General features: G+C 42.4%; 1 protein-coding gene across 1 annotated transcript; it reads right to left on the reverse strand.

Moving 5' to 3' along the window:
• Positions 1-202: 202 nt before the first annotated feature.
• PAX9 (paired box 9) lies at positions 203-14,210 on the reverse strand. The gene is made up of 4 exons (XM_021701464.1): positions 14,161-14,210; positions 12,771-13,397; positions 9,651-9,793; positions 203-526 (listed from the first exon to the last, which is right to left on the reverse strand). The coding sequence occupies exons 1-4, from the start codon at positions 14,162-14,164 to the stop codon at positions 272-274; spliced, it is 1,029 nt and encodes a 342-aa protein (XP_021557139.1). The 5' UTR covers positions 14,165-14,210; the 3' UTR covers positions 203-271.
• Positions 14,211-14,691: the final 481 nt, after the last annotated feature.

Raw genomic sequence — 14,691 nt, forward strand, 5'->3', positions numbered from 1 at the left:
TGCTACGTTAAAACAGTGTGTGGGCAACACAAATGTCTCATTCAATCCTTAAGATTGCTTTTGTTTTCAAATCCTAAAGTCATGTCAGGTTTTCTGTAAGAGAGAAGTTATGGCAAGAAATATTTAAGTGTCATCAGCACAAAGGATGTGAGTCCGTAAAGCCAGCTTTGGGGGCGAGAGGGCGGGAGGGGTGGGATCCGAGACCAGGGAAGAAGGGGAGGGTGTGCTGAGGGGAGACGGGGTGAAGCTGCCGCGCGGACAGAATTTCCCATCAGAGTGCAGAAGCCGTGACAGAGTGACTACCTTCTCTGGCTGCCTGCATTCCCTTGAACGCCAGCGATGCGGGAATGTCACAGTTGTGGGGGGAGAGTGGGGTGCCACTGGCATGTTGCCACCCGTGTCCAGCCACATAACCGGAAGGAGCGGCGCTGTAGGTCATGTAAGGCGACACCTGGGCCGGGCTGGGGTAAGGAGCCATGCTGGACGCAGACACAAAACTGCTGACAGCGGGTAGACCATTTGGTGCCTGAGAGTAGGAAAAGAGAAGAGGTGAAGGTAATCACATTGTAGGAGTTGACATTTCACCGGTTTTCAGAAAGTGGCAGAATGTAAGTTCTGAGGAGTAGTAGCAGCAATATTCTGACTCTACTTCCTGATTTCTTTTTTTATTTGAACCTTACATTCTACACGCATCCCCAGGCTTGCTACTTAAACATAATGCCAAAAGACAAGACATTATTCCTTCCACAGACGTTTTGAGGAGGCTACAACCAGAAAATTCACAGTATTTGCTTTGCTATTTGGAATTATAGGAAGGAAATAGAGGGTGAGGAAAGAATTAATGGTGATTAAATACTCTCAGAAGCTGTTCAGCTATCTGAATGCCTTTGTCAACCTTCCCTGTACTTTGGTTTTGTTAGGCTCTTTTGTTGAAGCATTGGTGAAGGGCCTGGTTGGTGTAGCTTTCATTTCCAGTAAAGAAGGGCACAGAGTGTAGGCTGTCACTTTAGAAACTCAAAATGAACACGACCTTTGTTAAATAAAACATGGGCCATATTTTAAAATGTCAGGTTGAAAATGCCTGTTGGACAAAGGACATGCAAAATCAGGCAGTTGTCTTGTAAGAGTTTTTACATGAAGATTGGGGGTATTTTTTCCCAGAGCTGTTTTATCAAAAAGGAAACTGTCTCTTGGAATAGAAAAGAACTGAGTATGTGTGGTTTTAAAATTGGAAAATCAGTTTGCAAAGTTTTGGGGTCCTGTGGTAGGAATTTTTAAAAGCTACATGGATAAATCTCTTGAAATGAATTGAAATGTAAAATCTTAGTTTGCAAACAAAATGCAGCAGCCCTGGCAAGCGATTCTGCCCAGAAACCAGCACTCTCTTGGCATCCCATGAATTATTGTCAGTACTGTTACTATCAACAACAACAAAAACACCCTGATTTCTAATCCTGATTCTGGCATGAACACTTGGCATCCTCCTCCAAGTAACTTATTTTTTTCCCCTCAATTTCTACATTATTTAGAAATAAAGAGTAAATCTTTTCCCTGATGTGATGTGAATTAACATATCAACATATTTCCTAGTGAGAGTGTAATATAAATACTAGAATTACTAATAGTAAAACTGATTCAATCCTTAGAAGAAAAGCAGACGTATGTTAATTACTTTTCCCAATTCGACTGCCACACAGAAATCATTTTCCAATTTAATTCATTTGGTTATTATTTTCACTTCCACATCTATGCGTATGCAATGATGGGCTCTCAAAAATGATTTTGTCAGTTTAGGGTAATACAGAGAGTAGAATAAACACATGGGTATGACTTAACACTGCTCATGGATTTCTGACGAAATAAGAATAAAAGTAGAGGGATTATCCTTATGTACTCGGTCTGTAAGAACACATACCCCCTGTTCTGGTTGTCAGAGGAAAGGGAAAGGACACTAAGGCTTTTTGAGTATGTCCTATGTCCCAGGCACCAAGAAATATCCAACATATTTTATGGAATAATGAAGACTGATGAATTGTAACTCATTATAAACTACTGGGTTTATAATAATGATAAGATAATATGTAATGATTACAATGCAATGTTCAATTGAAATTAAAATGTATAGGATGGTGCTCTATTTTTTAACAAAGAAATCATTGCACATCACTTTAAAATATAAATGAAATCTTAGCCTCTTCTTATATGCAAGAATGTAGATTAAGGAATTTAGCCATTTACCCTGGGCCAATTGGCAAGTCAATGGTCATGTGTTAGAAGAAGTTATCACCCCTGTCTGACACGGGATCCTCTGTAGCAGATCTTTTCCTGCTTTTTCCAGGACAATTAAAAGACAGACACAATTTAATATCAAACTAGAGCTTCTTTTGAGATAACATCTTGTAAAAGATTCTCCTTCTAGAACCCCATTCTCATTGTTAGATCCTCATTCTGTTTAACTTCTAAAAAAAAAATCTTTTCTCCCTTTCTGAGGATGGCTCATCAGAGAATGGCTCAAAGGAGACACACTCTAAGGCTCTCAGAAGATGAGTAAGATAGCTATCAAATTGCAGAAGAAATCTAGCATTGCATAGAGATTATAGTTCCAATCATGTTTGTGGACGATTTTCCCAATAACCCATAAGAAATGAGTTTAAAAAGGAATTATTCTAGTCCACTTATAGAAACGTATTTGCATCTGTATTGGCCTCTTCCATTCTAGATTAATTAATATTTTATACTGTTGACACCAATGTCACCAAGAATCATAAAATAAGAATGTTAAGGTTAAAATTATTTTTGAAATAGTGAAAACCTTTGCTCAACACTTTATAAGTACATAAGGTTAAACTATTTAATATTATACATGACAGAAACAATGCTCTAGTTAGCCAAAAAAATGTGTTGATGAATTCTAATTTTCATGACAGCTGAATTTTTCCTGCCCATTCTTTTTTCTTAGCATTTCTTCTATCATCCGCAATTACCGTTTCCTCTGAAACACTTGCTTCGTCATCTTCCCCTTCCTCCCCTTACACCTTTGCCCTTGGAACAATTGCTCCTTGATGTGCCCCCTTTATTTGGCTGTTCTGTTGCAATGTCTACAGCCCCCTTATGTGGACCCACTTCTTTTGGCCCTGAAACATCCCCCCCACTGAGAAACTGGGCTGGATTGGACTCTCATCTTACATAATGCTCCTGGGATTCAAGGGGAGGTAGAACCCTGGATTTAGGCCTGTGTTACCTTCAGGTGCCTTACTTATTCTGTGACTACATTTGTTTGTCGAGCATAAAATAAACACTACTAATTTTTTCCATATTTGTCCAATTGCTCATACTTAAGGCACCAAATTTGCTTTTATGTTAGTATTAGTATTAAGTTTTCAGAGTTCTCTAAAATCCACAACATATTTAGAGTCATTTTAGTGATGCAGTCCCTCTGTATTGCAGAAAGGATGAGTAAGAGGGGAAGCTTAAGGAGGTCTGATCTCATCTTGCCAAGGAGGCAAAAGCCTTTGCGTAAAAGAAAAAAAAAAAAAACCACAGATATCTTCAAACAGTATAAAAATAACTCTTAGCTTTCCCTCAGGTTAAATTATGACCCAGATTTGGGGCTAAAAAGTTTTGTCTTAATTTTCCTTTTTACTTTTAAAGGTCAGATTTAGAAATTTAGAAAAAGCAGCATAAGAAAGATGAGATGAAAAACATGCTTTAAAATGTACCTGCCACCTTCACTATCCATTCATTCTAATGACTCAATAAACCTATCGATTTTCTATTAATTTTGAAACATGACATCGGTAAAAGATATAAATCTCTACTGGATAAAGTAATTGTTATTTATGAAGCAATCACTGAATAGTAAAATTTTCCACCACAAAGGAAAACAACTACAGGTAGCATTGATGTTTGTTTATTCTTTCCAGTAAAAGAGTACATGACTTAAACTTCCCAAATCTGTTTAATGTTTTCAGTGAAGGGCATGTAATTAATCTGAAAAGCTAGTTAGGCTAAGTAGAGACTACCAAATGTACACCATAAATATAGTGGGAGCAAACATGCTAAATTACTCTATTTAATTGGATTGTAAATATGATTTATAAATCAACCAACATACGGAATCCCCAGAGAAGAGTAAACAAATTTTCCAAATGAAACCCCAGCAATGGGCATGTAATGGAAATCTCATTTTTGAAAATGACTTTACCTAAAGATTCCATAAATAAGACCTCAATCCATCAACCCCTTTTTTTATGTGGATCTTCCATAAAAGCCATGAGAATCCTCTCCCCCCAGAGAACTATACAAGGATCCTCCCTGAAGCAAACTCTCTTCTACATAATTTTGAGAATGAGATTTACGAATTCAAAGTAAAATATACCAAACTGCATACCCTAAAAAGAGTAAGTTACTTGCTTTGTTGAATGTTTTTAGAAAAAGACAGATTTTATCTCACTGTCATTAAAGGAAATAGTCTAGAAAAAAACACATAAAATACAATGTCCAGTTAAGGCTTGAATGAAAGCATGAGTTTTCATTTTACTTGTTCTAAAATGTTAGAAATATAGATTTGTCACTTTTTAAAAATATGTTTTCAAATTAGTACGTTGAGAAGCTGTATTAGCCGAGAGCTAGACCACAAACAGTTTGAGGACAGGAGCTTGCCTTAATCATTTCAACATCCTCATAAAACTGGACGCGTCATAGGTGTTTCATAATCATTTGTATACCTAAGTTAGTGCAGCCTTTTGAAAGCAGAAGATGCGATACTCTTGCTTTAAAAAAAAAACAAAACAACAACAGGAAAACTAGACACTCTTTATCACAGAACTGGTGTTACACTTTAAGTAAGCAACATGAGTAAAGCTGTTGAAAAAAGTAAATAAAAAGTTCTAACGTAGCCCTTCACTATTTGATTTATGCTTGTTCTATTTATTCACCACCCCGCCCCCCGAAAATGGAAATGCATTAATATCCAAACACTTCTGACCACAAGAAAAAAAAAAAACTGGTATGACAACTGTCTGGAAATTACAAGTTACAGACCAGTAGTCTTCACATTCAGGGCATTGTCTACTCAACATTTTCTCTCTTGAAGAAAATGCAGATAGCACTGCCAAGTCCTATACCCACAATCTTTCATCCGCTCATCAGTTCTACCTGGTCCTCCCCTTATGATAAAATGAGTTTACTTTGGCTTTATCATAAAGTAGATTTAGCCACAAATTGAGATGTGCTTCACCTAGAATTTAGCCTCCATATCATTAGCAAGAAAGTTTCAGATTGGAGAATAAACAAGATTTTCTCCCTTTTTTTTCAGTGTAATCATTTTGTTTGACTGTTGTTCTACCCTTCCCAGTTCATTATGCAATGACCTAGTGAAACAATCTCAGAAAGTGAAATGACGGTTGTAAAGTATGGTTTCAACATTCATCCAAAAAGATCTTATTTATACTGAGTTATCACACTGCAGATCTAAATGTCTTTAGGTAATGGAAAGCTGCTATTTAAATTTTTTTCCTAAGTTTCATGTTTCCAAAATATCGAAATTAAGGTAGCCTTGAAAAAATTTCAAATTACTTTTTTTTGTATTTTATATGACACATTTTACTACTACATAATCATTAATCTTGTTTTAAGACACAAATAGTTAAAAGCAACCCAGGTCAAGGAATGTTTTTCATAATAGATAACATCATGAATTTCAAGTCTCTCTACTGGCATTTGCCAACAGTTGGATTCTCTATAAAATTATAAATTATTTAAGACAAAAATTAACTTTATTTCATATGATGAAAAATCCAGTGCAACTTCATTTATATTTTCATGAAAACAGTATGTCTGAAGGACAACCAGTGTTTAAAATAATGCACTAGAAAATTATATTCATGATTCTGAAATACTATCTTTATTTCAAATACAATACACAAATGAATGTTCCGTAAGAATTCCAGATTAATTTGCCTCCGAATCCAACCATTTTCACAACTCGTTTAACTCTAAAACTAAACTTTTTCTTAAGTTCAAGTTTGTATAGACTATTCCCCATCTCTGCATTTCAATCTGTAGCTAACGTGATATTAAACTTGCTGTCTGAGTTAACATACACTACCCAAAATTGGAGATACTCAAAGCTTGTAAATCTAACATTCAGATTATTTCAGTTAGAGTACCAGATATGCAATATATTTTTTCTGAGAAAGTATGCCCAATTGTAGAAAATGTCAAGAACTATACAACTATTTATAGACTTTTTAAATTAAATGAAGCATTAATTCACTAAGTACCATGTAAAAGGGTAGATATATTCCAATCCCCCCCTTTTCTTTGCCATGCAATTGCATTCAGTAGAGATTTTGTTTTCAACAGAAGAGAACCAGCATTAAGAACAAGAGAACATGGTTGCCATTCAGAATTAGATGAGATTAAGGATTTCTGGCCCAATATTAAATGCAGGTGAAAAAAGCCAAACAAATAAATCTTCTTCTTCTTCTATCCCAAAGGGTAGATAATAAGTACTTCTGAATGGTAATATAAAATATTGACTTCAATGTAGTATTAATCAGTAAGACAAGCTTGAATATTCTATATTAGTATTTTAAAAAACAAAAGATAGGTGTGTATACAGCTGAAATGTACATAAGCTTCTAATTACTAGCGATCAGGCATCTTTCTTTTTCTTTTTTTTTTTTTTTTTTTTTGCAGTTTAAACTGAAAATAGAAACTCTAGATTACGGTAATCACGTACCTACAATCACTTGTCAATTCAGTCCCTTTGGTAATTTTACAGGTGTCTTCTGGGAAAAGATTATGCTCTAATTCCTAGGATTCTGAATTCTCAATTTCCTCCTCTATATACTAAATTGAAACTGGGATCAGATAATATTGCACTATTTAATAAAAATTATAAGTGCCCTGAAAGTATTATGTGCATAATTTTTGAGAATTTGTCAAAAGCTTTCAAATTTTGTTCATAATACAAATAGAGGAGAAATGTTTCTTAAGTTTACATTTTTGTTGTAAAAGTGTACTTATGCTGATAACATTTTGAAAAATAACTTTTAAAAATAAAGCTGCCCTTTGAATATTGGTAAGAGAAATGCACATATATATACACACAACACACCTTACCATTGCTTTTTTGTTTATGAGCAAGTATTAGTATAGAATTTTACACTCAAGGAAATCAATGTCTAAATTCCACAACTGCTCACAAAATGACACAGCCTCAGTTTCTGCGCCTACTCAGCACACCTTCATCATTAAGCACAATTTTGATAATTATAATAGAGTAACCACTGATTTAATTGTGCTTAGAAACTTTTCAAGTTTTGAAATTTTACATCATCTGAATTATATTACTACATGGCAATGCAGAAGATTAGCATACTGCAATTAAGAAGTTTCCAAATTTGGGGTGCCTGGATGGCTCAGTTGGTCTGCCTTCAGCTCAGGTCCTGATCTGAGGGTCCTGGGATTGAGCCCCCTGTCAGGGCTCCCTGCTCAGCAGGGAGTCTGCTTCTCCCTCTGCCCCTCCCCCTGCTTGTGCTGTCTCTCTCTCTCTCAAATAAATAAATAAAATCTTTAAAAAAAAAGAAGTTTCCAAATTTAAGATATAAATATCTTTTTCTTCTGGAAAAAAAATTAACTTGTTCTCTTATGTATTTAGAATAATACTTATTTGGCCACTTGCGTCTTTCATTTGCTTGCTTTTATAAATCTCATAATTTAGTGATATAATATTTAGTGTTTAAATGTAATCAATTTTAATGTTCAGAATATACAGAGTAGATTATTTGAATCAGTCTTCTATTTTTATTTTAAACCTGTCTGTGTGGTTTTGATATGTGTGTATAAATTAACCATTTCTAAATGAGTATAAACACTAGATCTATAATTCGAGGGAGAAAAAAACGAAATAACCAAGGATTTTTGAATTATGACACTGCTTTATATATAAACTGGGTTTATCAACTACATGTGAGAATTAAAAACTATTTTTCAACTCTTTACTTCCTGATGTTATTATAACAAATGATGACCCAATAAAAACTACTGAGCACCTATTAAATGCTTGCTACTATGCTAGGTGCTTTAAAAACACTCCTTCTAACGTTTGTAACAAAATGCCTTGGCACTTTTTGGCTATGAGCTCTCTGAATAAAGTCTATTCTCACCAAAAGAAAAAAAAATTGCTTGTTTTTAAAAGTCAATCTCCAACCGCCATTTATAACCACAGGTACTATTAAATGGAAGCTTACTATGTGCCATACGGCTGCATTATCTCACTGAATCTTCACAACATCTCCTGAGGTTGGGACTATTATTTCCCCCTTTTAAAGATGAAGAAATGGAGGTGCTAAAAGGTTAAATAACTTGCTTTAGTGACAATGGTACCAGAAGATCGGAGTTCCTAACCAATGCTATACTGCCTCTTCTTTATGAATGAAGGGCTTTTTATAAAAGAAAATGGCAAGTTTTCATATAATTTCTCCTTGGCATTCTTTACAGTAGAAACATACTCGGGAAAGGGACTCTTTCTTCGCTGCTATTTTCTGGGATATTTGTCATGGGAGAGCTACTAATATGTATCTGACTCTGTTTTAGCAAAATAAGGGAGAGAAAAGGAAATGGAAATGGTGTTTGTTCAAGAAAACAAGGATTAGGATTTTTTCCCAAGTGAACAAAAGTAACAAGTAAAACGCTGATTTTGACAGATAAGAAAACACTAAGAGTTCTATGACTTCACAATAATAAAAACGAAAATTGGGTATTTTGAGGCTTTGGAATTAGAATTTGGTATTAAGAAATTTGCAAATCTACCCAGATCTGCTCTAAGAAACCTTAGGCTGCCTTAAGATCTGTGTTTGTTTGCTTGCTTTTCAGAGCTTTGAGCTCCAGACTCCATCCTGGTGATGAATTTAGACTTAAAACTCTAGGGCTTTTGTGGTGGTGGTTGCTTAGTTTTTCTCAGGGGGAAAAAAAAACACGAGTGTTTTAATTTTTCTTTTGCAGAGTCGGGGGAGGAACAGAGGGAAGGAAAAATTAAACGGTCCACAGCCAGTCCGTATAATTTGAGGTTTTTCTCACAAACCTCCTTTGGGAGATTACACCGTGACCTTTAATCGGGAAATGGTAATATTAAGTTTATCTGGTTGCCCTCTCTTCACTATCGCAGGGCGAGCCTCGTTTGTTTGCTTTCGGGGAGCCACGGCCCGAGAAATGTCCGAGCGTGCGGACCCCGCAGCCCACAGACCCGCAAGCGTGCGCTCGGCGGGCGTCGCCCTGAGAACCCAGCGGGGTCGCCCGGCCCTGCGGACGCGCCTCGCGTGGGTCACCAGCCCCTGTGCGAGCAGCGCCGTGGGCTTCGGGCGCGGCCTCCCGGCGCTTGCAGAGGCCACGCAGGCCTGGAGGCGCTTCCACCGCCCCAGGACCCCGGGCTCCTGGGCTCCTGGCGGGGGGTCGAGGCCTCAACTCCGCCCCGGACGGTCCGGGCCTCGGTCCCGCCTCAGCCGACCGGGATAGGACTCCCGGCAGTGACGGGTGGTCGGCCTGGGCTTCCCCTAGGTCGAGGCTCCGAAAGGAACTGGGTCCCCCGTCGCCCAGACCCCCGCCGCCAAGCGGCCCACCCGGCGGGGCCCTCGCCTCCTCACCTGGCCGTACTTGGCTTCCTGCTCCAGGGCTCCCTTCTCCAGCCCGTTCACCGCGTGCGGGGCGGCGGCCGGGAAGTTGTTCCGGCCCAGGCTGCTCCACTCCTCCACTTTGGGGCTGGGGTAGGGGGAGCTGTCGCTCACGCCTGGGGAGGAGGAGGAGGCGTCAAGCTGGAGATCCAACCCGCGCGCCCCCTCCTGAGACGCGGCCCGAAGCCGCGACCCGCGAGCTCCAGGGCTCCGACCCCTGCCCTCGACCTCCCGGGGGCGCCGGGCCCAGGCGCGGCCTCGCCGGCTTCCAGGCCCAGGGCCCGGCGAAGTTTACTCTCCTCAGAGTAGGCCTCTCCCAGCTCTTTCACCCACGCCTGCGGGAAGATTTTTTTTCCCCCCCCCTTTTCAACAGCCTTTGATTTCCTCCTCCCCTCCTCATTCCCCCGGGAAATCGAATGCAAGGAACCTGAGAGTTTTCCTAAATCGAGGAATGAAACACGTGAAGCTGGATGCGCTGTTCGTCCCAGTCCTAACCCAGGGTCGACTCGGGATTGACGAAAACGGGGACTGGTGCGGACTGAAAAGGGAGAGAGGAGCGCCCTTGGCCTAACCGTCCTTGGCCTGGGCCGGTGCTCAGAGACATCCAGAAAAGTGCTCACCGTGCTGTGGGGATCTAGTACTTATGTCAATAGATGAGACAAAAGACCTACAAAGTCCTTTGCAAACAAGTAACTACAAGATACCCACAATGCACATGCAAAATGTACATGCATAGTTTGTCTTGTGTGTGCATAATTTATATGTGACTACCTTTGATGCTCTATGTCTACACATTAAGTATGTGAGGTTATGTGCATATAACTTAAAAAGTAAATACTACAATTACCACTGTAAATGCCACCAGCGTCAGTGGTAAGGTTATAAGAGAGAGGGTTTTTTTTTTTTTAATGAAATAAAAAGTTAAGGAAATGAAGGCAGAATTAAGTGTTTTTAAAAAGGGAGTAACGCTGTCATTTATCCTTTATGTTCTTAATAGAGATACAAAGAGAATTATATGCTGTAAACTGATTACCACAATACCTAGAAGTGTGCCTATTGAATCACTGCCATCTTTAAATGACTTAGTGCAGTTTTAAAGAAAAGATATTTGAAGACTATGAGCAATATGTTTTTGTCTTTGGAACCTATAGGTGGAGGACTGAAGTTTTGACAAAGCCACTACAACCTGATTTTAAATACTTCCATCTGACACAGTGCTTTGATTTGTAGAAATGATCATTTGTAAAATTGATCACTTATAGAAATAATCATTTTATAGTCACAGATTTGTCAGAAAACAGGTTGTTTAAAGCTGGCATCCAGAATCAACAACATCTAGAATAAAAAATTGCTCCTCTGCATATAATCCATTACTTTTCCAACTGATACTTGGTCTGATTGTAGAATCCCCAGGGAAGATCAACTCTGTCAGTCTTTTTTCCCTATTCCCCCCCTCCAAAGAATTAGATTGTGTTCCAATTTGCACCAGGAAACTGCGTTTTGGCAAAGAACTGCCAGTCTCTCTTTGCCTTCCCAGACAAAAGGCAATTGGTGGGCACAAGCCTGAAGTTATCTTAAGAAATTGAGATCCCCCTGTGAGCCCCCATTTCTGCTGATCTCACACTTTCCCATGAACAGGGGCTTCCTTTAAATGTCAGTGAGGTCAGTTTATCCTATAAATCAAGGGCAAACTCTCTCCAACTAAAGCTCCAACCAGCTCCGAATAAGACAAAACTGAGCTCCTCGAAGAATCTTGTAAATTCACAGGCAGCAAACAAGAAGATGAGAAATCAGGGCTCTGCTTTAATTACTTAAAAAGATAATTGTGCCAATGTGGTGGCAACAGAAAAAGGCAGGAAACAATTAAAGGAACTATTCCCCCCCTTTTCCCTACTTAATTTTTCCCCTGCACTTTTTAAACTTTCGGCTAAGAAATTAAAACGGTGGGCTCTGATCTCTGTATTCTTTAAATTCTGTGTCTAAGACATTTTGGCTTTTTCCCCCTACCGAGAAAGAAGTTAATGCCAGTTTCTTTGCTGTTGTTGTTGTTTTGTTTAATTATGAAGTAAAGGAAAACAAAGTCTGGTCTGTGGAAGCCCAACTGTGCAGGAGGGCTCAGGGAATGGTTCTTACCAAGCAGAAAAGACACTTGCTACCCAGCAAGGTCAAGGGTGAGAAAGGAAAGGAACAGTGGGGGTGGCACCGCCGAAAATGCAGGTACTAGATGTCCACTTGCATCCCCAGGGACTGGGGGGCCCTCAAGGGAATCCACAGGCTTGGGGAAACCAGGAAAGAAGAGAGGACGTGATGAAATCACCCTGCATTTTGTTCCCATCACAGCAGTGGTTGGTGCCACTTCCTAAGATACATATAGTGAAGTCTGTTAAGATAAAGGCCAGAGGTGGGGGCGATAGGAAAAAGAGAGAGGGGGAGAGAGAGAGAGAGAAATAAAGCAGAAAATTAGTCCCAGAAAGAGCAATGCAGTAACATGCAAGTTACTAGTAGTAACTTCGGGACCTCCGTTTCCGAGGAAAATGAAGTGAAGCATAAGAATGAAACCAATTAGGTGACATTTGAACTTCCTGCCTGAGCAAATTTGGCCTGATTGCCAGAATCCAAGAATACTGCAATTTCCACAGGGTGCCCAACTCCTCGCGGCCGCATCTGATCCCCAAACAAACTGTCCGCAGCGGTGTCTGCAGCCAGCAGCCCCACGCCCGCTCAGGCCTCCCGGGCTGCGCCCCAAGTCCGACCCGGGCCGCGCTCTCCAAGTGAGCGAGCCGGTCTAAGGCTGCAGCGGCGCGAGAGGCGGGGGAGGGTGGAAAATGCGAACCATGTGTTGGGGATGGGGGGATGTTATGGGTCTGGTAGTTTGAGATGAGGCAGGAGACTGTGTGTGGTAAGGAAACGGAGGGCATGAATTTCAAGTTAATGAGATCAGAACACCCCCTGGGAGGACTCCTTAGTTTCCAAAGGAAAAAGCCTCAGGTGGTGGGATAGACCCGGGCCCGGAGGCCGCAGATAACAGAGACATCAGCGAGGGTGCAGAGGGAGGCTCTGCACATCCACACCATCCGGCCCCTGAGCCCTTACCTTGGTCGGTGATAGAGCGAATGCCCAGGATGTCGGTGACGGAATGGGAGGAGGGCCAGGTACGGGGCATGGCCACCGAGCCGGGGATGGCAGGCACCCCGGGCGGCGTGGGTACCTTAGCTGCGGCCGCCGTGATGGGGCTGGGGTACGAGTAGATGTGGTTATAGGGCAGCGCCGGCTGTGGTGCCGGCTGGTGCTGCTTGTATGAGTCGTAATGGCCCTGTTGAGCCAAGTTGCCGATCTTGTTGCGCAGGATGCGGCTGATGGAGCTCACCGAGGGCACGTTGTACTTGTCACACACGCCGTCCGCCAGCAGGCGGTCCCGGATTTCCCAGGCAAAGATGCCAGGGTCCCTTTGCTTGTAGGTCCGGATGTGCTTCACCACGGTGGGGGTGGTAACTCGGGGCTTACTGCCCCCAATGGCTCCTGGCAAGATCGAGCCAGTCTCGTTGTAGCGCGCCAGAATCTTGCTGACGCAGCCGTGCGAGACCCGTAGCTGGCGGCTGATGTCACACGGTCTGATGCCCAGTTGGGCCAGTTCCACGATACGAAGCCGGATGGCGTTGGGCAGCGGCCTCCCGTTCACGAATACTCCTCCCAGCTGGTTCACCTCCCCAAAGGCTGGCTCTGCAAAACGAACACACGGCGCGCGGGGACGCGCACCGGCAGTTTGGGACAGCCGTTTACCACTCGGCCTCCGCCGACGTCAGAAGGCAGGGCAGATGCACCCACCCGGGACTCGGGACCTGGGCTTTTCCCAAACCCTACTGCCCCCGAGCCTTGCCCAATGGCCCCAAACCACTAAGGTCGAGTCGGACCCCCTCCCCCCATTCCAGTGGTGTCTGCGGCCACTACAAGCAAATAAAGTGGTGAGACGCGGGGCCGCTCCAAGTGTTCAAAAGCCTCCGAAGCAGGCGGGGAAATCGGTCTTGACGCCTGCAACCAGCTCCTTCTTGGCTTCTCGGCGCTAAAGTCTCTGGGCTGCTACCCCTTGAGCCCCAGCGCCCCGCCTGGGGGCCTGGAGCAATTAGACAAGGTCTAGGAGAAACTACAGTTGGTTTGGATTTTTTTTCCTGTTCTGAGTGCGTGAGTTTGTGTGAAACAAAACTTGGTCCGCACTGAGGCTACGGAGCTTGCTGATGCCACCGCTCTCTTCCTTTAATATCAGAAAATGGCATCAACAGCAACCCAGTAGCCAGCGTTCATACTGAACTGCTGTGTGCCCTGACCCTTAGCGTGTTTCTAACAACTTGTAGGAACACGAGCAAAGTCAATAAGAAGAGTGTGAGCGCTCAGTGGTGCGCGCCCTCGCGCTCCCTCCCTTCCTCCCTCGCCCTCTGGTTCGCTCCCTCCCTTCCCGGCTCTGACAGCGTCCCCCGCCGCCACTCACCCATTGCTCCGAGCTATACACCAACGGGGCCCCAGTTCCGAGCTCCCAAAAAGAAACTTTTCGCACAGCCTCAGTGGCCCGGCTTGTCGCTGCCCCGGGCAGCCGGTGCCTCCGCTTCTTCCCGGGAGGAGGCGGCGAGAGTGCAGAAGGAAGGAGTAAAAGGAAGTCTGTGCCCCGTTGAAAGAGGCTAGAGTTCTGCATTTCAATCTAAGCAGCAACGTGGGCTGGCCTGAGCTGGGCCGGGCGGCTCCGTCTATCACTCACTGGGGACACGCCCTCAAAGAGGAGGGCCCGAGGTCAAGCTGCGTGGTGATTGGTGCGGGCCGCTGAGCGACAGTGCAGTCCGGGAAAGTCCTTCCGCTGTCTCTTTCAAGCTTGCTCTGCACCTGGGTGACTAAATACAATGAAAATGGGTGTTTTGACACCTTCCTAGGGGCAGCGCAAACAGACAACAAAATCAAGCTGATAAAAATGCTGAATAAGCAAATGAAATCATTTGGTCGGAATATGAGAGACTCTAAGGGGGAAGGA

This window comes from Neomonachus schauinslandi, chromosome 9, assembly GCF_002201575.2.
Source record: "Neomonachus schauinslandi chromosome 9, ASM220157v2, whole genome shotgun sequence".
NCBI classification, from domain to species: domain Eukaryota; kingdom Metazoa; phylum Chordata; class Mammalia; order Carnivora; family Phocidae; genus Neomonachus; species Neomonachus schauinslandi.

What these genes read in the sequence shown, in the direction of transcription:
- PAX9 (XM_021701464.1), bottom strand. An exon ending in TCGCTCTATCACCGACCAAG is followed by an intron (nt 9,794 to 12,770) that starts GTAAGGGCTCAG and finishes CCTCCTCCCCAG; the next exon opens with GCGTGAGCGACAGCTCCCCC. An exon ending in AGGAAGCCAAGTACGGCCAG is followed by an intron (nt 527 to 9,650) that starts GTGAGGAGGCGA and finishes TCCTACTCTCAG; the next exon opens with GCACCAAATGGTCTACCCGC.